At 42.8% G+C, this 24,558-nt stretch overlaps 1 protein-coding gene across 1 annotated transcript; it reads right to left on the bottom strand.

Moving 5' to 3' along the window:
* Positions 1-14: 14 nt before the first annotated feature.
* Positions 15-24,558, bottom strand: CLXN (calaxin). Its single transcript, XM_084618626.1, has 6 exons — positions 24,274-24,558; positions 22,045-22,200; positions 16,520-16,624; positions 13,152-13,303; positions 1,708-1,812; positions 15-306 (listed from the first exon to the last, which is right to left on the bottom strand). The coding sequence occupies exons 1-6, from the start codon at positions 24,446-24,448 to the stop codon at positions 256-258; spliced, it is 744 nt and encodes a 247-aa protein (XP_084474752.1). The 5' UTR covers positions 24,449-24,558; the 3' UTR covers positions 15-255.

Below are 24,558 nucleotides of genomic sequence, written 5' to 3'. Positions count from 1 at the left end.
TGTGTCTATAATTAGTAGCACTCTTGTATCTCAGTAGCCAGACACACAGATAATATTTTATACCTCATGAAACATTAACTCCTTTAAAAGCCATTTGTTATCCTCTTACCCATTTCTTCAGTAGCAGTTATACTGAAGTTAAGGAATGCTGAGATGTAGTATTAAAGTAAGAGTTCTGACTTGCTGCTGTTTTTACTGTCTTAAGAAAACTGATGCAGAGAAACTGTCCTTTACAGCAGTTTTCCAGTTGCAGAGCTACATATCACCAGTTTCTCGGAATGCCTGCATTTCAAATGCCATGCTGCTCTGTAAAAGAAATGAGAGACAGTGTGACAAAATAGTTGTAAAACAAAATAAGTTTGTTAAACTAGTTTAAGAAAGGATGAAAGGTATTCAGAAAATAATAGTGCTAAATTGAGGCTTGTAAGAGTAAACAAATTACTGAACATTTGAAAACATCTTTCCAATTTCTTGAATGCCACCTGGCACTTTGATAATGGAAATTAAATGTAAATGGCTTCATGGCCAAGAACTTAAGTCAGAACATTCAAAGTGATGGTTCCTTTGGGAAACCAAAGGATACATATACATAGTTATCACTCGATATACTACTTATGGGAATAGCCTGATTTTTGAACATCGGAAGTTAAAAAAAAAAAAAAGGCTGCATTGAGAATGCTGTTTTGCCTTGGCTTAAGGAAAGTAAAAAAAAATGAGGTGCTTGTTTTGGTGATTTTTTTTTTTAATGCTACAGGACCATAAAGAGCATATCCAAACGTCTTCTGGGTCTGGAGCTGCAGGCTAATATGTACTAGAGTGCTCTCCTTTTCTACTGGAGCCCTAGTTTCCTTTTAAAAAAACTTACATGCTTTGTAGGGCATAGTACACAAAGCATAGAAGCTGCAAGCATGTAACAGTTGATCTGAAGCTTCAGCAAGACCATGGTTTAATAACTAGAGCAGAGTAGGAGTTCATAGAATCTCAGGGTTGGAAGGGACCTCAGGAGGTCATCTAGTCCAACCCCCTGCTCAAAGCAGGACCAATCCCCAATTTTGGCCCCAGATCCCTAAATGGCCTCCTCAAGGATTGAACTCACAACCCTGGGTTTAGCAGGCCAATGCTCAAACCACTATGCTATCCCTCCCCCCTATTAGATGACCTGGATTTTCAGTCCAGTTTTGTCACCAACTTTATATGAGGTTGGGCAAGTCACTTAATCTAATGCTTTTGTTTCCCTTAGCTCTAAAATTAAGATAAATACTACAGCTGGGCAGAGGATAGTAGTAATAGTAATCCTTTTTCATGATGGATTTCAAAAGTTGGTTTTGTTCTGAGTCAGAATAAAACCTCAACATTTTGAAGTTCTGTGCAAAATGGAATCCAAGCTCTCTCTGAGCTGCCTGGTGAGCAGTTCTGGGAATTGGGGCTGTGGAGGAGGCAGGCTCCTAAGAGCCCCAGTGATGGGGACAGTCTGCTTGGCTGGCTGTCCTGGGCGGGAATCCTGGAAGCCCTGGATCTGCAAGGAAGTGTTTGTGTAGGTCTTGCTATGATAGACAGACATGAATATCTTACAACTGGAGATCTGGCAATTCTCAAAGAACTGTGAATGTATGTATTGCAGTGTTAAGCTTTCAAGCAATAATTAGGCTGATGGGCAGTATTATCACAAGTTATTTAATTTTTTTACATGCAAGAATGATTTAATACCTTGATATCTGGCAAACATGGTCCAAATGCTTCCAAGAGAAGATTTTCATCTCTTACAGCTTTTTCAAAATCTGCGTAAGAGAGCTTGCCATCATGATCACAGTCCTAGGAAAGGAGGATTAGCATTATTGGTCAAAAGCGGTTACTTATCTTACAGTCACTATGCTTATGCTATAAAATAACTTAATCTTTGAGTGATTGTCGAGTTGGATTCCACTCTTGGTGTGCATGCACACCAGATCAGGTTCCTTTGGCCAGCAGTTTCTGTTGGGGCGTCTTGCTTGCACCCAAGATGTTCTCATATCCCCCACCTGATTGCATAAATGGTAGAATGGGCCAACTGTCCTGCAGTTCTTTGGCCAACACAGAATCCGGGAGGAGTGGTAATCCATAGTGGACAGTACATCTCAAAGAACCGTAGTTACTATAAGGTAAAAATACTTGTTCTTCTTCTAGGAATTGTCCACATGAATTCCACTTTTGGTAATTAATATGCAGTGGTCTGATTGTTTTGAGATAGGCTTTAGGAGTCCTATTTAAACAGGACAGCTCTGCCATCACAGGTGTTCACTCTGGAAGTCTCTAGGAAAGCATTTTATAAATATGTGGCATGAACACCACATAGCTGTCTTACAAATTTCAGAAATAGGGACATTTTTCAAACAGGCAGCAGAGGCTGACTGAGCTCTAATGGAATGAGCTCTAAGGTAACTAGGTAGATCTAACTTCGCTAGCTTATGACACTTTCTTATACAAGTGGAGAACCATTTTGTTAATCTCTGTAAGAATACAGCCTGACCCATAACCGACTCAATCAAGGTGTGTTCCTGAATTATTTTGACCTGTTAAGGTAGTGTAACAATGACCTAACTAAATCAGATGTGTGAAATTTAGCTTCATCCCCGTTTGAGTGAGAAAACTGGGAGATGAATTGGTTCATGTGGAAGTCTGACACAACTTTGGGCAGGAATGTGGGATGAAGCCTGAGTGTGACCCTGTCCTTATGAAACACTTTATAAGGGAGACCCGCCCTGAGAGCCCCTACCCTTCAAGTTGATGTAATGGTTACTAAAAAGGCAGGCTTCATAGATCGGGATGATATAGGGTAGTGTTTCCCAAACTTGGGAGGCTGCTTGTTCAGAGAAAGCCCCTGGCGGGCCGGGCCAGTTTGTTTACCTGCCGCGTCCACAGGTTCAGCCGATCGCGGCTCCCACTGGTGCAGGCCGAGGGACGTACTGGCCACTGCTTCCCGCAGCCCCCATTGGCCTGCAGCGGCGAACCGCAGCCAGTGGGAGCCGCGATCGGCTGAACCTCTGGACGCGGCAGGTAAACAAACTGGCCTGGCCCGCCAGGGGCTTTCCCTGAACAAGCGGCGTCCCAAGTTTGGGAAACACTGATCTAGGGAACAGGCTGCTAAGGGCTCAAAGTGGGAGAGGGGCAATCATCCCTGCTAATGCTATATTGAAGTCACAAGAGGGAGAGGGGCTCCTGACCTGGGGGAAAAACATGGGTTAGGCCCTTAAGGAATCTAGCAGCTGTACAGTGAGAAGACAGAGTGTGGCCCTGAATAGGAGGGTGATGTACAGAGACTGCTGGTAGATGGACCTTTATGGAACTAATAGAAAGTCTGAGTGGTTTCAGGGTTAATAAATACTCCAGTATTGCTTGAAATTAAGGAGACAGCAGTGATTCTGAAATGCCCAAATGAAAACCTTTTCTACTTAGCTGTATAAGTTAGTCTAGTTGAACCTTTCCTGCTTTGGAACAGAATGTACTGAACTCGAACTAAACAGCTTCTTTCAGTGGATGTCAGTCAGCCAGCGTTCAGGCTATAAAATGTAACCATGCTGGATCTTGGAGTATGGCCTGATCATTGTTCTGCCGAACTCAGGCAACATAACTGGCGGCTGCGTTGAGAGGTTCACCAAATTTGAATACCCGAACTGCCTAGCCCATGCTGGGGCTATACTGATAATCAATCCAGCATCTTGTCTCAGGACACTCAGTATCATCCTCAGATTTTTCCAGGTGTGTTGTTGTAGGAAGAGTGTGGTACCATCATGATGTCATTTCTCCCCTTTTATATTTTCTTCACACTTGCTGGAAAGCTCTTTTGCTGTGACCTGGGTCAAACAATTCCCATTGTGTAGTGCTATCTCTGAGAGGTTTCTGTTGTACACAGTGCTTGGGGTAATCCTTGTACTTGTGTGCATTTCCTCAATAAGTCATTAACATTGTTTGGCCTTTTTACTGTTGTACCTAAAAGGCTGCTTGTGGGTATTTAACCTCACATGTTTCAGTAACACATGCAGAGCCAAACTTCATAATTTCACATACGACAATAGCACATATGATCTAACAAGATATGCATGTCTAGCAGATCAAGACTTTTAGAATGATACCTCACAAGGCATACTTTGTACAAAACATATCCTAATTACATGACAGCGGTGAATATTGGGGTGCCTGCGTGTCATAAACTGTTAACAAGTTCCGAACAGCTGGAAGATACTAGGCCACTAGCATGATCTAGTAATTAATGCATCAAGTCCAGAGCTTAATGGCTTCCTGACAGAATGGAAATGACATAGCTCCTTCTTGTCTGACATAATGCATAGCTGTGGTGTTGTCTGTCAGCATTTGGATTGTGGATCCCTGGAGTAGAGGGAAGAATGCTTTGACTGACAGGCAAAGGGCTCTGAGTTCAAGGATGCTTATGTGTAGATAAGGTTCTTGAGGGGACGACAGACCCTGTGGCAGAAAGTGATGTAGGTGAGGCCCCTCTACCAATCCCTAAGTAGAAGTATCTGTCACCTGTCTTGATATGTAGGGGTGCAGAGAAGGGTACTCCCTTGCACAACCAAAATGTATTTGTCCACCAGTTTAAAGAGGAGAAGACTTTCTGAGGGACCGTGACCAACATGTTCATGTGGTCTCTGCTGGGTAGATACACTGATTTCAATCACCCTTGATGCAGCATAGGTGAAGTTTGGCAAACTGTGTCACATATGTGGATGAAACCATCTGTCCCAGAAGTCTGAGGCATACTCTTATCAATGTCTCTGCGTGAGATAGAACCTGGTGCATGAGGTTCACTATAATTTGGAATCTCATGGAAGGTAAGCTCTTGTCAACCCAGAATCTAACATGGCTTCTATAAACTCTATGCTTTGAGTTGGAGTAAGTGTGGATTTTTCTCTGGCTTTGAGGCACAGTGAGGCAAAGAGCTTTAAGGCCACTTGAATTGCATTGATCATTTGCTGGTGTGATCTTCTTTGGATCAACCAGTTCTCGATATAGATAGACCTGGATCCCCTTTTTAGATAAGATGCCAAGCACTTGGTAGATACCCTTGTGCTGTGGAAAGACCCAAGGGCAGGACCTTGTACTGATAGTGAGATGAATTTGAGGTACTCCAGATGAATGGATATGTGAAAATATGCATCCTGAAAGTCGACTGCCAGGAACTAGTCTTTAGGATCTAATGAGGGAATTAGAGGCCAGAGTCACAATCCCTGAATTTGAAATGACAGATGAATCTGTTGAGATATCAGAAGTCCAGAATGAGACATCAACCTTTCTTCTTCAGGATGAGAAAAGAATGGGAATATCCCCCCTAGTCCTGAACTCTAAAGATGCCTCCTCCACAGCTCTGAGATGTAGAAAGGGATTCCACTTATTGTTTCAACAGTATCTGGTCCCTTATAAGGGATGGGAGGAGGGGATAGGAAGAGATTAAATTAGATACAATACCCCTTTTCTGCAATTTCCAAGACACACTAGTCTGAGGTGACTGAGTCTAGGTCTTCCCAAAAATAAAAGGTGGTTGCCAAAGGGATCTATGGAAGGGAAGCGATCCTTGAGAAGTTCTGTCAGGCTCTCAACACCGATATCAAACCTGCTACCTGGTGGAAGATGCAGATTGTGCAGAAGTGGAGGAAGAGGCAGAAGATCATTGTTGATAGAACCTCTCCTTTTTTATTTGTGGTTTAGAGGTCCTCTGGGGCTGATAATAGTAATGGGCAGAGAGATTTTGTCTGACAGAAGACTGTGGTCTTACTTGCTTTCTTCTTGAGGATAGAACTACAGACCCAAGGAATGCAGAGTTGTCCTAGAGTCCTCCAGTGAATGGAGGGCCTTACCTGTTTTGGAATTAAAATGCTTATTTTAACTTCAAAGGGAAGATCCTAAATTGTGGGTTGGACCTTCCTGTGAATCCTTAATGATCAAAGCCAGACATATCTTTTCACTATAACAGAAGTGGCCATAGTAAGTGCTGTTGTGTTGGACATGTCAAGTGCATCTTGAATAGAAACGTGCAGTATCAGTTGTCTTTCCATCATGATGGCTTTAAATTCCTCTCGATGTTCCCATGGTAGATTATCCACAAACTGAGATAGTTTCTCCCATTTTAAAAGTCATATTTAAAGAAGAGTTGGTAGCTAGCTATAAGCATCTGGAGCTGGCAGGTGAACAGACTTTGCATCCAAACAGGTCTAGTTTTTTAGGGTTTTTCTCCCTAGATGTTTCTTTGGGAGGCCCTAGCTGCTTGGACTTCTCCTGGATGGTTCCTACAACCAGAGATCCCTGTACCCGGTGAGAATAAGAATATTCAAACGCACTGGAAGGGACTTCTATCTGCACTCTTAGGTATAGCAAGAATCAAATGCTGAAGTCTGCCTCAGGTCTTGTGAAGGCTCCAACAATACCTTATTTATTGGCAGGGAAAGCCTGACAGTTATGGAAGAGTGCAAAGTATCCAAGAGCTTTTGAGGTTTCCTCTGTACTACTTCCTGATAATCTCCAGAGAGACTGCTATGTACTTGATGAGGTCCTGGAATTCACTGAAGTGATCAATGAGGATACATTTGAGTTAATTCAGAATCTTAAGTTCCCCAGTTTTTTCAGTAGCAGTCCATGGATACAGGGCTACAACCCTGATGTAGTGTTTGTTAGCAACAACATAGCTGATTCATATAACAAACTTAATTTGGGTCTGATTCCACATTTGCAGCACTGGCCCCTTGTGATGGGAACCCCAGGATACAATATGGAACTGTGGGACCGCTGTGCCCCCTTAAGTCTCCAGCCTGGGCTGTCTCACACAATGCTATGCCAGTGCCAAGCAGCAAGACCCTTCCAGGTGCTGTAATCACTCAGCCATCAACATGTGGAGCCCCACACCCAGCTAAATTGCATGAATGCTCCCTGAGCCACTTATGAATCATATAGAGACCGGCACCAACCAATCACCCCAGCAATATATCAGCTTACACTGCTCAAGAGTCCCGTGGACAGTGCAAGCTCATTAATAAGTTCACCACTCCGACAAAAGGGTAGTGCATGTGCAACAGCCTTTGCTAACCTGAGCTGAGATTCCCCAAGCACTCCAGCCAAAACCACACTCTTTTAGGTAAAACATAAAACAGATGTATTAACTACAGATAGATTTTTAAGTAATTACAAGTAGCAAGCATAGAGATCAAAGTTGGTTGCCTAAAAATTAAAAATAGAAATGCAGTCTAAATTCTAACTTTAACAGACTAAGCAAGATTTGAATCAAATAGTCTCTCACCCTAACAGATGTTACAGGCAGATCACAGTTTCAAATGCACAGATGGGGTTTTCCTTTCAGCTTGGGAGCAATCTCCCCAGTTCAAAGACTTTGTCTTCTGGATGATCTTCCAAGTGTTGAGATGCAGGAGGAGAGAGGCCCAGTGATTATGTTACTGTCCCTCTTTTATACTTTCTTCTAGCTGCTAGAAAGATCCTTGCTGTGATGTGGGGGTCAGGCTGCCCCCATTGTGTATGTGCCCTCTTTCAGAAGTCTCTGGGATAGTGGATTCTTCTTGATGGGCCATCAACACCTGTCTGGCCAGTGATAGTTGCTCCTTTGTCCCTACTGAAAGGCTAGGTGTGGGCATTTCCCAACCTCATAAGATATTTCAGTAACACATATAGGAATGGACTTTCGTGAGCTACAGCTCACTTCATCGGATGCATACCGTGGAAACTGCAGCAGACTTTATATATACACAGAGAATATGAAACAATACCTCCTCCCACCCCACTGTCCTGCTGGTAATAGCTTATCTAAAGTGATCATCAGATGGGCCATTTCCAGCACAAATCCAGGTTTTCTCACCCTCCACCCCCCCACACAAATTCACTCTCCTGCTGGCGATAGCCCATCCAAAGTGACAACTCTTTACACAATGTGCATGATAATCAAGTTGGGCTATTTCCTGCACAAATCCAGGTTTTCTCACATCCCCCCCACCCCCATACACACACAAACTCACTCTCCTGCTGGTAATAGCTCATCCAAACTGACCACTCTCCAAGTTTAAATCCAAGTTAAACCAGAACATCTGGGGGGGGGGGGGGTAGGAAAAAACAAGAGGAAACAGGCTACCTTGCATAATGACTTAGCCACTCCCAATCTCTATTTAAGCCTAAATTAATAGTATCCAATTTGCAAATTTGCTGGAAATGGCCCACCTGATGATCACTTTAGATAAGCTATTACCAGCAGGACAGTGGGGTGGGAGGAGGTATTGTTTCATATTCTCTGTGTATATATAAAGTCTGCTGCAGTTTCCACAGTATGCATCCGATGAAGTGAGCTGTAGCTCACAAAAGCTCATGCTCAAATAAATTGGTTAGTCTCTAAGGTGCCACAAGTACACCTTTTCTTTTTGCGAATACAGACTAACACGGCTGTTACTCTGAAACATATAGGAATACTTCATAACATCACGTATAATGATGGCACGTACAATTCAATGGGATATTAATGTTCAGCAGATCAAGGCTTTAAAAATGATACCTCACAAGGCATACTTTGTACAAAATGTATCAATCATATGACAATGGTGAATGTGGGAGTTCCAGGTTGGTAGTCTGAGGTACAGAGTGTTGCACCCATCACCATCCAGATCAATGCAGCCATACCGCCTAACTCAGTACCATGTTGGTACTGCTTTAATTTAAAAAAAAGCAGAATGTAACAGCTTCACCAATGACCTTGATGCCATTTTAAGAAAGATTGAACCAATACCAGAAATTATGACCAGTTTGTCAATGCGGCGCTGACTGTCTCAAAGAAGTATATTCCACAAGGCTTCAAAACAAATTATGTGCCAGGACTAACACTGGATTGGTATGGTATGCTAAATCTTATTGGATTGGTACGTTAAAGATTGGTATGGATTAGTATGGAAGCAAGAGGAAGACCAAGGCCGTTACTCAATGAGGAGGGGGTGGGACAATAACCAAAAATGTGGAAATGGCAGAAGTGCTAAATGATTTTGTTGTTTCAGTTTCCACCAAAAAGTTTAGTAGCAATTGGACATCTAACATAATGAATGCCAGTGAAAATGAGGTAGGATCAGAGGCTAAAATATGGGAAAAGTTAAAAATTATACAAGTTTGATGTCTTCAAGTCACCAGCGCCTGATGAAATGCATCCTAGAATTCTCAAGGAACTGACTGAGGAGATATCTGAGCCATTAGCGATTATCTTTGAAAAATCATGGAAGACAGGAGAGATTCCAGAGGACTGGAAAAGGGCAAATATAGTGCCCATCTATAAAAAGGAGAATAAGGACAACCCAGGGAATTACAGACCAGTCAGCTTAATTTCAGTACCTGAAACGATAATGGAGCAAATAATTAAGCATTCAATTTGCAAATACCTAGAAGATAGTGAGGTGATAAGTAACCTAAGTGCAACCTGGTGGAGGTGGGCAGGGGGTGTTTTTGTGCATATGTAGTAGATGACTCCATACTGTGCATCAATAGTGATGAAAAAAAGGAATAGACATCTAAAGATGAAGCCATTCTGTCAGGAGTGTCCTGGCTCTGCTGTATTTTCCCTACTTGGGTAGGGGATGAAGTCAGTAGAGAGACCTCCTTCATCTGCCATTCTGATGACCTGGTAACTGGTAGCTTAACTATCACGAACCTCAACCTCTCAAGGAAAAGTGACTCTGGTACCAGTCGTACAGTTAGATCATTTGGTGCCTTATATGCTTTAGATGGCAACAGAGACAGGATAGATGCAGCAGATACCAAGGCAACGAGTTCTGATAGATTGGTGCCAGAGGAAGGGCAGTCCACAGATTTAGTTGGTACTCCACGCATATGTTTAGTGGTTGGTACTGAAGCACCAGAGGGATCTATGTCAGGCTGTTGGCTAACCTTCAATTGTTGAGCCTGAGATGAATCAGATATTTGCTGACTCTTGTATCTCAACTTGGTAGGCATCAGGGAGGGTGATCTACATCTCATCTTACCTCTGGAGTGGGTGTTCCTCCCCTCCCGTCTGGTGTAGTCAAAGCTGGAATGGAAGCAGACGACTGGGACATGTTGGTCAATGTAGCATGGAATCTTGGGGTAAAATTTTGACTCACCAGTCTGTTCATGGAGAGGGACTGACCAGAGGACTAACATCTTGCTACATCCTTTCTTTTGGCATCCATGGAGGCTTGTACAGAGTACTTCATGAGGAACAATTGAGGCAGGTTTCACTCTAGCTTTCAGAGTCTGTTTAGAACTTTAGAGGAGTGATACATGGACATTGCTCAAGAATATGTCCTTCCTTTAAGCAAAAAAGGCACCTGGTCTACCTTCTGTTAAGCAACACTGAAGCGTCACACTTGGACCAGGTTTTAAGCCCCAGAGATTTTGCTTCTGCGATGCTGCTAGCGCCCCTGTACAAGGGAGAGGGTGTGGTAGAAGGAATGTAGTCTAATACTAAATATCTGACTAAAACCATTTTTTTTGCCACCGGACAAAAGACTAACACTTCTAACCAAATAGCTAATTATCAGTACTACTACTAACTGGCACAGTGCACAGAGATGTAGGTGGAGAGGTTCTCTCTCACTGCCACAGGCACTAATTAGGAACTGAGGGATGATTGGGGTCACTCTACCCTTTACATCCTTGGGGGGAGGGGTCAGGGTATCTAGAGTGCAGACATGACCCCAACAGCCACAGCTGGCTAAGAGAACCTGATTTCACGTGCATGGGATAAATGAGCACTAAGAGTGGAGTTCATATTGATAACTGTTCAAGGAAGAAATTATTTTACTGTTGCATTTAAAGTCACCCTAAACTATGACATTTCTAACTTTTGAAGAGTAGAATGGTTAAATTGTGAACTAAAAATGATCTTCCATTACTTGTTCGTTTGTGGTAGGGGTGAGTTTAAGCCACAAATACCCTCATATTTTTCCCCCCCATTCTCCCTTACATCTCTGTCTGGTGCTATGTCAGCCCAGTCTTCTTCTACCTAAAAAGAAACAGAAGCAGTCAATGCCAATCCGATACTGGCTGGATGCGTCACTGGGGAGAGATTCAAAAAACTCTCTGTGCCTGATATTGCTCTTTCCTTGGTGCTGACAGGCTAGCTCTTGTGGCACCTTAGAGACTAACATTTATTTGAGCATAAGCTTTCATGGGCTAAAGCCCACTTCATCAGATTTATGCAGTGGAAATACAGTAGGAAGATTGTGTGTATATATACACACGCACACACAGAGAGAACATGAAAAAATGGGGGTTGCCATACCAACTCTTAACGAGACCAATCGATTAAGGTTGGCTATTAGCAGCAGGAGAAAAAAAACTTTTGTAGCATTCAAAAAACAGTCGGAGAACACTTCAGCCTCCTTGGACACTTAATTACAGACCTAAAAGTCACAATTATTCAACAAAAAAACTTCAAAAACAGACTCCAACGAGAAACAGCAGAACTGGAATTAATCTGCAAACTGGACACCATTAAATTAGGCTTGAATAAAGACTGGGATTGGATGAGTCATTACACTAACTAAAAACTATTTCCCCATGCTAATTTTCCTCTTTCTGTTACTCACACCTTCATGTCAACTGTTTGAAATGGGCCATCCTGATTATCACTACAAGTTTTTTTTTCCTCCTGCTGAAAATAGCCCACCTTAATTGATTAGTCTCATTAAGAGTTGGTATGGCAACCCCCATTTTTTCATGTTCTCTGGATATATATACACCCTCAGTTATATACATATAATCTTCCTACTGTATTTTCCACTGCATGCATCTGATGAAGTGGGCTTTAGCCCATGAAAGCTATGCGCAGATAAAGTTGTTAGGCTCTAAGGCGCCACAAGTCCTCCTTGTTCTTTCTGCTGATACAGACTAACACGGCTCCCACTCTGAAACCTAGCTCTTAAGAGTTCATTAACAGAACTCACATAAGACCCTGGTAACTCTTGTGAATGACTGAATCTTATAGTCTGACTCAGTAGCTCATTACAATAAACTGGAATAAACAAGTTTTTTTAAAAATGCTGTGGCAGCCACGCAATGTTTATTTATGGCTCAGTTAAATAGATGGAGTTTGAAGAATATATCAGCAAAGTTTTTAACTATTGTACTTGACATTCTTAACACTACTCCATTGTTGCCAACTGTTGTGATTTTATCATGAGTCTTGTGATATTTGGGTCTCTCTTAAAGCCTCAGCTCATCTTAGTATGTGAGAATCTCAGCTTTTATTCTTTTTTAAAAAGTACATTTTTAGTCCTCATGGTTATGGAGAAAAGCTTGAAAAAATTAACCCTAAAGTGTTAAAACATAGAAAGCAAATAAGAAGACCCTATAATTACATTTAAAAATCTCATTATTTTTAAGCCAATTTCATATTTCTGTGAGCCTGACCTGATTTTTGAATGATTGAGGTTGGAAATTCTATTGTTCTCTCACACAACGTTACTTGAATATTAAACAATTTATACTTCTTGTATGGCAAAGAAAGGGTATGACAATTTGTCTGTGTTACTGGAAATGTTGCTACAACTTTAGCATCCAATTCTGCATTCATTACTCACAAAAATAGTTGCATTGATAAGGCCCTTAGTTTACATGAATAGCCTTGGGGCTGTACTTTAACAGAATCAGTAAACTGGAGAAGTAAGATTTACCTAATAAAATCAAGTGATAACACACAATTTTAATTAAGAATAAAATTGTAGGTGACACCTTTTATTGAAATAAATACAGAGCAAGTTTGAGAATCGTATGTTCTCATAGAAGGGATCAGCTACACCTTGGAATTTTGTCTATTGGACTTTTAAAAAAATAGTCCTAAGTCTAAAAATAATTATCTTTAGTTGATTAGGAGAAAATATATTAGTGTGATGAACTGCACAAGGAAGGGTGGTTTTGTTGTTAGGACACTGGACTGGAATTCATGGGATCTAGGTTATATTTTTGGCTCTTTCTTAGACCTCCTGTATGACCAGGGCAAGTCACTTAGTATCTTTATGCCTCAGTTTCCATTTGTAAAGTAGGGATAATGTTTTCCTACCTTCTGGAGTTGTTGTGAAGATCAATTCATTGATATTAGAAAGGTGCATCTTAACTAAAATAAATTGCTATTTAGGTTTAGTACTTGCCATTTTCTTCAGTGTTATTTCTACCAAGTCCTTAATTCCCTCATCAGGATCTTCTTCTGATGGTTGTTTTAGCAGGCTATTCTTCAGCATATGAAACATTTCCTCTCTTGAAATGTATCCATCACCATTCAGATCATAGACCTCAAAACAATCTTTTCAAAAGATAAATCTAATTTAATTTCATACCAACATTTCCCAAATCGTTAGAGTTGCTTGTGAGCTATGTGTTAGAACAAGTAAAGACAATTTTATACTGAGTAGTTCAGGTATAGAGAAGCATTTGCCGTGTACAAATGTTTTATGCTGATTGTTAATTATAATTTACTGATCATTCATATATATTTTAGCTGAAAGGAAGATTAGCTAATAGAGATTAAACAAAAATATGCAATGCATAGTAAGTGACAGATTTTAAATAATAGTTACAAAAGTGAGTGATTATTTGGGTTATAAGGAAGGCTGTAAGAAAGTTGTGAGTTTTTGGTCCTCAAGTTGAGGATACAGTTTGTTAAAGTTGCAGTTTGGGTTTCAGGTGTGAGTGAGTGGCTGGGGAGCTGTAGAATCTAAACTTGTTTTGTAAATGACTAGATGTCAAGTTGGCAGCAGAATCCTTTACCCTTCACCAGGGGCTGTTGATACCCCCCATTCCACCAATCCACAGGGTGGAAGCCTGAGCCCTGGCACCCTACAGCTGATCGCAGCTCAGACTCCTGGAGGTCCTATGCAGGGCTGGCATCACCAGGACTGCCCCATCCCAGCCCTGCGCCCTGTGGGAGAAACAAACCCCAGCCCCTGCCTAGTCCCACTCACCAAGGCCTTTTGTTTGGAAGGAGAGGGGGAAAGACTGCTATTCATACTCTTTCTCCTGCCATTCCCTAAACATGTTTAATATGTGGTGAAAGTTTGTTTCCAAACAATTTGTAAATTGATGCCTGTATGAAAGAAACTGAGTGAGAGGCAGATAGGAGAGAACGGACTCAATTATCCATACTACTGAGATATTGTGACCTTTGCATTACAATTAGAGTATGAACCCTAACCAGTTCAGAAGTTGGGCTAGAAGATCTGAGCATGAGCTATATCAGTTCAAAAACCGCAAATCAGGGATCCTTTAATGCAGAGAGAGAATCTCTAAATACTATAAAAGTAGTTTATTTTTACTATATATTAATCAACAAAAATACTTGTCATTGCTTCCTCTTTGCTGCTCTCAATGTGTGACTGCTCTCAATGAGTCTTGTGATACTGCAGTACAAGATACAAGTGATACACCTAACTTTCACAAGAGCAAAAATATGTTTCTGCCTTTGGATAAAATCCTGCCCCTGTTGAAGTCAATAGGCATTTTGCTACTGACTTCCTTAAGACAAAGGATGAAATCCTGGTTCTATTGATGTGCCCCAACTGTGGAGTCAGACAGCTACCAGTAATTGACAAATTCCTTCCCAAAGCACAATGAAAATATAGACCGCATCATACTGTAGTCACAGTGCTAAACAGAATTCCACAAAGCCAAGCAAGGTTAAGACCAAGAAGCTCCAAACAAGCCAGAAACAGCTATTTTATGCTGAGTATTTTTAAATTTTCTTTCCTTTTTATTTTTCTCTGTTCCTTCCTCCTTTGGCACACAGATTGCTGGCTAGTTTAAACTGTGGTGAAAAACTGTTTCCTCTCTCTTTCAAAGCCCTTAATCTTTTAATAGAACTTCTTAGCAAGTTTGGTAACAGTCTTACTCCCCTTAAGTCTAAAAATGCAGTTTTGCTATTTCAGCAACAAACTGTGATGGTAGCCAACAGAGAGCTTGTCAGACAGAGTGGTTTTACTCAGATTAATCTAATTTCAAAGTAGTCATTTGAGTAAGGTGACCAGGTATTGCAGTGTTATGGGTGTTCTGGATGATGATACAAAAATTGGTATTGTTTCAGTATATTGGGGGTCTGTACCTACAGCATTGTGATTATGTTGAGGTCCAGTTGCATCTGGTGTTGGGCTTCAGTATGGCTCTTTCTCTAGAATTATGTGAGGGAAATGAATTTGTGGAGCCCCTGACATCACTGCATGGCAGAGCACGAAACAGTTCAAAGGACAAGCAAAGCACAAATGCAGCTGAGCCCAGATTCATCTGTGAAGGCAGGGAAGGAGATGCTGCAGGTCACAGGCCTTGTTTAGACTAAGATAGAAGGTATATTTTTAAAACTCCAAAGCTAACATGTATGAAAGTTGCAGGTTGAAAGGCCTGTGATAGAGATGGATATGGAGAAGACTGACAGCACACACACCCATTTCCCCTTCTAGCAGCAAATCTCTCCTTAATTGTCAAGTGGCTCCAAGTTTATCTTGGCTTTCAAACCATGTCAAGCCCAGCTTTAAAGAACAAATGACTCTAAACCAATCCTGACTTCTGCTAAAACTTTCTGGTCCTTTCCTTTGCCAATTACACTATTAAGAAAAAGCTTTCAGTCAGTAAAATACCCACCCAACCCTCCTATTTGTAAATATTATCCCAAACTGGTTTAGTCTACTTGTATTTGTCAATACATGAGCTGGTCAAAATATTTTCAGTGAAACATTTTTCTGTCAGAAAGTGCTGTTTTGCTGAAAGAGAAACATGTCTTGGCAACATATCTGTTTCAATGACAGGTTTGGCAGGAAGGTTTCTCAGGTCCAGGTTTGACTCTCGGAGGGCTGGGGATGGGGAAGTTAGTGTGACTCTGTAGCCCAGGGTTAGGGCACTGGCCTGCAATGTGGGAGGCCCACATTCAACTCCCAGCTCTGCCCGATTTGGATGGAAAAAACAAAAGTCCAATGGTAACAAGCTTAGGAGGACTCAACCCAGTGGCATTGTTTCCACCTCTTGTATCCGAACAAGCAATTGCTTTTGCTTAAAATGAATGCAGAAATTTTAAATAGTTCTTTAAAAAGATTTTAAAAGAGATTTTAAGATTAGGTTAAAGGCTATGCTTCACAATAACAATTTCACTATTTTAGGCTTTTACTCCAGTGTCTAGGACAGAGTGGCTTCTGGACTTCTCTGCACTGGCTTAGTCCCTGTGAGGCTCCTCGTGAACAGCATTTCACATGGCCCAGTTTGGACCTTTAAATGTCTTTAATTCTTGGTCTTAATATCTTCATAAAGACTTTTTCATGTCTATGGGCTCTAATGCAAGCACAAATGGAAAACATAAAATTCCAATGGTAACGAGCTTTGAAAGACTCAACTCAGGAGCATGAAATTGTTCAAAGGAAAACCCTTCAATTACTCTGAATTATATAACAGCAGAGAATTAGTATTAGTTACATTTAAAAAGTAGATTTAAATATTCATAAATTTAATTATTACTAAAAATTGACATACACATAAACCTTACATTTCATCTTTTCTTCTAATGTCCCCCGAAGAAATATTGATAAACCTTCCACCCATTCTATTACACTGACACAGCTGTCATTATCTGTGTCAAAAGCACGGAACACTGAAAAGAGAAGAAAGGCTAGATGTATTGCAAATGTAATACTTACAGGGGGGCAATGCAAAGCCAAACAATTCAAAATGATTTTGACAAACTGAAGAAATGGTCTGAAATAAATATCATGAAATTCAATAGGGACAAATGCAAAGTACTATGATTAGGAAGGAATAATCAATTGCACAAATATAAAATGGGAAATGACTGCCTAGGGGAAAGTACTGCAGAAAAGGATCTGGGGGTTATAGTGGATCACAAACTATCAAGAGGCAAAATGTAATACTGTTGCAAAAAAAAAAAAAGCAAACATTCTGCGATGCATTAGCAGGAGTGTTGTAAGAACACACGAGAAGTAATTATTCCACTCTATTCAGCACTGATAAGGCCTCAACTGGAGTACTGTATCCAGTTCTGGGGACCATACTTTGGGATAGATGTGGGCAAGTTGGAGAAAGTCCAGAGGAGAGCAACAAAAATGATTAAAGATCTAGAAAACATGATCTATGAAGGAAGACTAAAAATACTAAGTTTGTTTAGTCTAGATAAGAGAAGACTGAGGGCGGCGGGATATGGTAATACTCTTCATGTACCTAAAAGGTTGTTATAAAGCAGAGGGTGATAAACTGTCTTCCTTACCCCTTGAGAACAGGAAAAAGCAGTAATGGGCTTAAATTGCAGCAAGAGAGAATTAGTTAAGACATTAGGAAAAACTTCCTAACTGCAAAGGTAGTTAAGCACTGGAACAAATTACCTAGGGAGGTTGTGGAATCTCTGTCAGTGGAGGTTTCTAAGAACATGTTAGATAAACACCTGTAGGTAATGGTCTAAATAATAAATACTTAGTTCTCCCTCAGTGCAGGGGACTGGACTAGATGACCTAATTTGGTTCCTTCCAGTTCTCCATTTCTATGATTCTGTGAAACAAGGCAATAGTTTCTTTCATTTAGTGTAAATATGAACATTTTTTGGCTGAAGATGTTTGTGTGTTTTGATTTGCTTCACTTTAGCAAAAATTCCCTTCTTCCACTATTCTGTTGAAAACTGTATGAGCCTTAACATCCGTTACTATAAGAATCTTGCATCCAGGTCTGATGGTCTTCCACTCCAAACTCCTATTGGGGGATCTAAGCTATCACAGGTGGAATAGCCACTTTGTTCTGCTAGCTGACCCGTTGCTTTGCTGGGTTTATGCACCCCAGTAAGTAGCACAAATCCCAGAAAAGCCTGAAGGAGATCCACCATTAAAAATACATTTGCAGATAGGACTTTAGCGATAATATTTTGTCTTAGGCAGCCATGGAGGAAGTCATCCAGAAAATCCAACACACTTTTTTTTCTGTACACTCAACACCAACAACTTTCTGCCATCTTGCACGAACCAATATGCATATTTATTTCTTCACCCTTCCCTATGATAAGAAACAAAGCTACTGTGTGTAACTTTCCAATCAGTGGAGCCTGTAAATACTTAGTATTTTGCTTTGCATCTTAAAAATTCTTTTAGTACAATTAGTAAGTCAGGCCCAGATTCTCAGTGGTATTTAAGCAGCTTAGTTACAGCAACAGCAATACTCCTGTACCATTTCAGTGAATTGAAATATTACACACATGAAAATTATGTGAAAAGAAAATTACATAGGTAGAATCCAGCGCTGCAAAATTAGGAAATGCCAGAATTTAGGTTGTCTGTTCAGCCTTAATTCAGCCCCCCCCCTTTTCTATACGCATTATGATACACTCTTTAATTACATGTTCACGTACTATTTTTTCCACTGGACCAATATTTCATTCAGTCCATAGGATGACGTTTCCGTATTCCTTGCTTGGGGAATCAGACCCAGTGATGGAACACCTCAGATACGTACCCGCAGCGACTCTGTGGAAGTTAGTCAGACCCAGCTTTACAGCACTTTCTCAGTAATGTCTCCTCAGTACCCTCCTCTAGGCATCTATATGCCAGAGGGAATTCATGCCAGCGCAATAGAGCCCCAAACCACCACCTTTCCACCCCATGGGTCGGGGAAGGAAGCACATTTTTGTGCACTAATATTTCCTCATCACTCCTATCTGTCAATGAAGGAAAGAAATCTATGCTGGCTCAGCAAAACCTCCATGTCAATCTGCTCTTAGTGCCCCTGCTCAGGGTATCCACTCTAACACAGTATTTCCCTAGTATTTCCCCCACATTGCAGGAAAAGAGCAGTCTATAGGCAGTAATGCCTGCCTATTGTCATCCCTATAGTGGCTCACTACAGAGAAGGGAGGTGGCTATGATAACATAATGCCCTCTTCTAGCATATATTTTCAGCAGCTGGGAGGGAGCTGCACGACACCCCCATTCTTAAACCTCCCACACACAACAGTGGAGGGAACTGACCTCAGCACAGCAGTGCTTACTCATTACCCTTCCTTCATTAAAAGGAAAGGAGATATTCTCTGTGCAGGAGTACCAGCACACGACCGTTCCCTTCAGCCCTGTGGCATGGTGTGGCCCGAAGAAGCCCTCAATACCATCTGGCAAGGGTTCGGTGTTCTATAACAGCAACTCCAGTCAGGCCTGACAAACTCACTACTTCTCAAACAACCTCAGTTGAAACACTGCATGAAAGGACAGAGTTGCAAAATTGCTTTAGACAAGGTTAGCTTGTTAGAGTTAAGTTTTAGTCTAGTAGAAGCATTACACTTTTGTTTTACTTGTTACGTGTTGTTCTTATTACCTTTGCTCACTCTCTTAAAATCTTAGCCTTTGTTAATAAACTTATACTTGTTTTCACTATAGATTACAGTGCTGTGTTATATTGGAGCTGACACAGAGTTGAATCAAACAAGCTGGTTGGTGTATACTAGTCACTCAGGAGTAGCGAACCTGGTAATTATTGTGACTGTCCAGTCACAGGAGCTGATGACTGCAGGGAAATGCTTCTGAGCTGGAGGAGGCTGGTTGTAACACTTTGGGCGTTCGCTCAGATCAGTAAGGGGTTGTGTCACTGCCTGCCCTGCAGCCCTGGGGGCTTCTGTGCTGTGCAGCTTTGGTTCAGAGCCCTGACACCAGCAACATGTTGACAGCACAATGGCCTCATCCTGGCTGCCACCACACTGGTTACTCCTTGCAGGGTGACACCAACAGACCTTCCAGTCTGGAGTCTCCCCAGAACCATCTCCATAGTGGTATCCAGTCCCTCTCACTGGACCCTCACAGAGGTTACTAAATTTGTTGCCTCCACAGAGACAGAATACACACCAGCCTGCTAGATTAGCTGAGGATTTTACCCTTTGGTTTAATATTCAGCACTGAAATGATTTTGTAAAAGTAAAACAAGTTTACTAACAATAGAACCTAGATGTAAGTGATATCAGATAGAAGGAATTGGGAGAGAAATGGTCACAAACAAACAAAAGTAAAAATACACTTCTAAGACTATAATCTAATTTAACAAACTAGAATCTTACCACAGTCATTCTTCCAGCAAGGCTGGCCAGTCTTTAGCCAACATAGGCACCAACTTCCTCTCTACCTGGGGGGTGCTTGGCCCCCCAGTCCCTACCTGCACTCCACCCCTGCCTGCCCTTGTTCTGCCCCCAGCCTTTCCCCTACTTCACCCTTTCCCCCAAGGCCGCACCCCACCCTGCTTCTTTATGCCCCCTCCCTGGAGCACGCCTCATCCCCTCTCCTCCCTCTCCCTCCCAGCACCTCCTGCACAGCGTGGAACAGCTGATCTGTTAATGGGGGGAAAGAGGAAGCTGGCTGCCAGTGGGTGCTAAGCATCTGTTAATTTTTTTCTGTGGGTGTTCCAACCCTGGAGCACCCATGGTGTCGGCAGCTATGTTAGCCAGGAACAAACAAAGAGCCCAAAGCACTGGTTTACTTTGCCTCCTCTGGTGAAGGATAAAGCAAAGTCTTTTTCCAGTTTCTTATATTCCCCCAAAGTTCAATGTCCTAGTGTCAAGAGCCAGGAAGGTCTGCTTGGGGATTCAGTCTCTTGTCTGCTCTGGGAGGGTGTGATGTGGGGGCAACACCATCTTGATGAAAGTATCCCATTCTGGTGAATTCCCATGCAGTGTTTCCTGCTGCAATTTTTACAGTGCAAATGGTGTCTTCCCTTCTGCTTGTGATCTGATTGCTTTGTTTATTGCTTTGCTGAAGTTTCCCCATTGTCCATGTCTTGCAAGACAAATGGGGGAGTTCACAAATCTTTGTCTAAGAAAAACCTGTTTATCAACTTTTCTGAGATGCTTGCTTTAATCACATTTTAGTCATATTTCCAGCATGTCTGTATTGTTCTTTGCATGTCAACCGTACATACATCATGCAAGAATATTAATGATCAGTGAGTTGCTAGTTGTCCAATGATAAGACACCTTTTAAATAAATATGACTGCAGTGTGTGGGGTGCACTGAACTGGTCAGGCCAGCTGAGACTAACTGCTACATACCAGAGAGCCCTTTGCCCTCTGACTTGGTATGCTCTTAGGATCACACCTCCTCCCTTACAAAGCTGCAGGAGAGTTAGTCATTGAGTGACCCATATGTAGTGGGTCAGAGCCCTGGACAGAGCATATGCCACCATATTTTATTTCCCTTTTATATGTACACTCTCCATATCATATTCTTGGAGCATCACATACCAAATGTTAACCTTCAAGGCAAAGTAAGAACTGGCAGAGTCCTGAGGAGTTTGTTTGGGTGGCTAACTGAATGTGGGTGTCAGGAAGCTGATACATAGTTTAGCACCAGCAAATCTCTCTCTCTCATTGAGGCGGGAAAACACAGTGACCCGGTTCTGGAAGAAAACATCACACATGGGTGAGAGATCATACTCGGTGCAGATGTGTCAATCAATGGCTTTTTCATAGGAAACGTCTGTCTTCTGCTCTAAGCAAGAAATTGTCAATTTTTTCCATAGTTCGGATTATATTTTAATAAATTGTCTTTTGGACTCCTCCATTTCAAATCACACACATCACTTCACCCGCCATTCACAATCCCACTTGCAACTGTGCAACATCCTTGTGGCAACTACAGCAACTATTCTATTCTGTATAGGTTCTTATACTACACTCATCACCATAGTATCTGAGCACCTTCTAGTAGTGCATTAAGCAATATGACTAATATCTGTCATCTGTTTTCTCATCTCCATGGGGAGAATGGTGTACAGTGTAGTGTCTTGTTTTGGTAGGATTTTTGTTTGGGGAATGTTAATTAACATACATGCAGCTCCTCCTCCTTGTTTCCAGCTACCTTTACAAGCATCAAGGCTCTTCTCTGCAATGCTCTTGTAGAGCATCAAGAATGAGAAGCCAGCATCATGTGAACTGGGAACATTCCGTGGACCACTAGCACGTGCTTCACAGACCAGTTTGGAAGCTGTTGCCCTAGGTGTCTTTTACAGAAATTACAGCCTTTTTTAATCAATTAGTCTCACCTCGGTCCATAATCATGTCATCTGTCATCCCAAATGTGACATGCAGAATGTTTCTGAACGTGTTACGATCTAAGCCAATGATGGCATGCCGATCACTGGGTTCAACCACCAGGGTGTGGAAGAGCTTTATGAGACATTCCACTTCAATTTTATTGACTGTGAAATAAAAAAAAGTTATAATAGAGGTTATAATATTAAGTGCCATTCAAAACTAAGGAGAAGCTGCAACATTAACATTATAATAAACCTTTAACAAATTTTAAAAAACCAACAAAATATAAAGTAAATACCTCTCAAGGACAGAAGCCCCTTTCCCGAGGAGGCATGAGATGTTAGACAGTTTTTTCCAGAAGAAGAGGGAACACTAGCTCAGCTCTATGTAAAAGAGGATACTATCATTTTATTAATTTTCAGTGGGTTTTAAACTCTGTAATGCTGTCAAGATGAGAAGTGACAGGAAGACTATTGTTTCAGTCTGCCATTATATTTAGAAATATCGCTAATAAAGCTAGAGAAATGCTATGTAAAGGCTTTTAAAATCAGGATTCAGAATACTTTGGTACTTTTTTCTTTTAACTGTTCCACATTTGAAATTGGTCTCTTCAGCATCAGACTGAACCACCAACTCATCAGCTCCAAAGCCATTTCCATTCCCGTGACTTCAGGTCACAAGAAAACAATAGGACACTTGTTTTCAATATACCTTAAAAACTTGTGTCCATATATAGCTTCATATAGACTTAAAAGAAAGAGATAAGCACCTTCTAGCCCTCTCCCCTTTCTCTCAGCTACCCATCCTTTTCTTAAATAATATAACAAACGTGTGACCAACAAGAGCTTCATGGCTTTCATTGTACTGTTCCCTATATTGATTTCACTGTGATAGCTAAAGTAGACCTCACATCTTCCTACTCAAGCTAAAGGAGATTCCCAATTAGCTTTTAGCAAGGCCTTTACAAACTAATTAGTTATGACTCCATCTTGTAATAGGCCATGTTACACACTGGCCAGGTCTTTACAACATATAGAGACTGGTATGTTCCACATCTTAATTTCAGAGCCCAAAGTTTGAAAGGCCTACAACAGTGTAACAACTTAATAGAGATGCAGAGTGAATATACAACATACTGTGTGGCAGATACATAAGGGGTGAGTGAGATCCAGTAGGGCTGATTTTGTAAGGGGACTGACATGGTTTTTCTAAGGGAGCTGGAAGAGTTTTGAGGGCACTAGTTCCACGACAATGGAGAATTGCAGGTGAATTCCTGGGGGTTGTTTCCATGGGGATGGGGGAGATGCAGGGGAATGCTTGGGGCTGGGGTGGTCACTAGGGGCTGTATCCCTGGGGGCAGCAGGGGAACACCTGGGGATGGGATGGGCATTAGTGGCTGGATTCATGGGGGCTGCAGGGGAACGCCTGGGGATGGGATGGGCATTAGTGGCTGGATCCATGGGGGCTGCAGGGGAATGCCTGGGGCCGGGCTGGGGATTAGGGGCTGGAACCATGGGGGCTGCAGGGGAACACCTGGGGATGGGATGGGCATTAGGGGGCTGGAGCCACGGGGGCTGCAGGGGAATGTCTGGGGCCGGGCTGGGGATTAGGGGCTGGAACCATGGGGGCTGCAGGGGAACACCTGGGGCCGGGCTGGGCATTAGGGGGCTGGAGCCACGGGGTCTGCAGGGGAATGTCTGGGGCCGGGCTGGGGATTAGGGGCTGGAACCATGGGGGCTGCAGGGGAACACCTGGGGATGGGATGGGCATTAGGGGGCTGGAGCCATGGGGGCTGCAGGGGAATGCCTGGGGCCGGGCTGGGGATTAGGGGGTTGGAGCCATGGGGGCTGCAGGGGAACACCTGGGGATGGGATGGGCATTAGGGGGCTGGAGCCATGGGGGCTGCAGGGGAATGCCTGGGGCCGGGCTGGGGATTAGGGGGTTGGAGCCATGGGGGCTGCAGGGGAACACCTGGGGATGGGATGGGCATTAGGGGGCTGGAGCCATGGGGGCTGCAGGGGAATGCCTGGGGCCGGGCTGGGGATTAGGGGGTTGGAGCCATGGGGGCTGCAGGGGGACGCCTGGGGCCGGGCTGGGCATTAGGGGGCCGGAGCCATGGGGAGGGGGGTGCAGAGGAGGTGCTGGGGTGGTGAAGCGGTTGTTGGGGGGACGTGGATCTTGCTGGGCGGGGCTGGGAACTGCTGGGGGAGCCGGGGTGGGGCGTGCCCCGCACTCACAGTGCTTCGCGGTCCGGCACAGCGACTCCGTGAGCTTCTGCAGCTTCTTCCTGTTCATGGCGCTCTCGAGCCGGCCTCCTTGGAGCCGCGCGCTGTCACCATGGAAACAGAAGACCGGGGACCAGCCAATCACAAAGCGAGAGCCGGGGCGTCCCGCGGAGGGGCGGGGACTCATAAGGCGTCGTTGCTCAGTAACGTTAGCAACGGCTTCCTCGCCCAAGTACGGGGACGGAGCGGGTCCATTTCTCCGCCGAACCCCGTTCCCCCAGCGGTGCTGTCAGGAGC

Source organism: Lepidochelys olivacea, assembly GCF_965140295.1.
Source record: "Lepidochelys olivacea isolate rLepOli2 genome assembly, chromosome: 2".
NCBI lineage: Eukaryota > Metazoa > Chordata > Testudines > Cheloniidae > Lepidochelys > Lepidochelys olivacea.
The sequence above is the reverse complement of the archived record's forward strand: the minus strand, read 5'-3'. Positions and strand labels throughout refer to the sequence as shown.

What these genes read in the sequence shown, in the direction of transcription:
- CLXN (XM_084618626.1), bottom strand. Translation starts at nt 24,448, where the DNA reads ATGAGTCCCCGCCCCTCCGCGGGACGCCCCGGCTCTCGCTTTGTGATT. An exon ending in GTGCCGGACCGCGAAGCACT is followed by an intron (nt 22,201 to 24,273) that starts GTGAGTGCGGGG and finishes TTTATTTCACAG; the next exon opens with TCAATAAAATTGAAGTGGAA. An exon ending in ATTAGAAGAAAAGATGAAAT is followed by an intron (nt 13,304 to 16,519) that starts GTAAGGTTTATG and finishes TCTTTTGAAAAG; the next exon opens with ATTGTTTTGAGGTCTATGAT.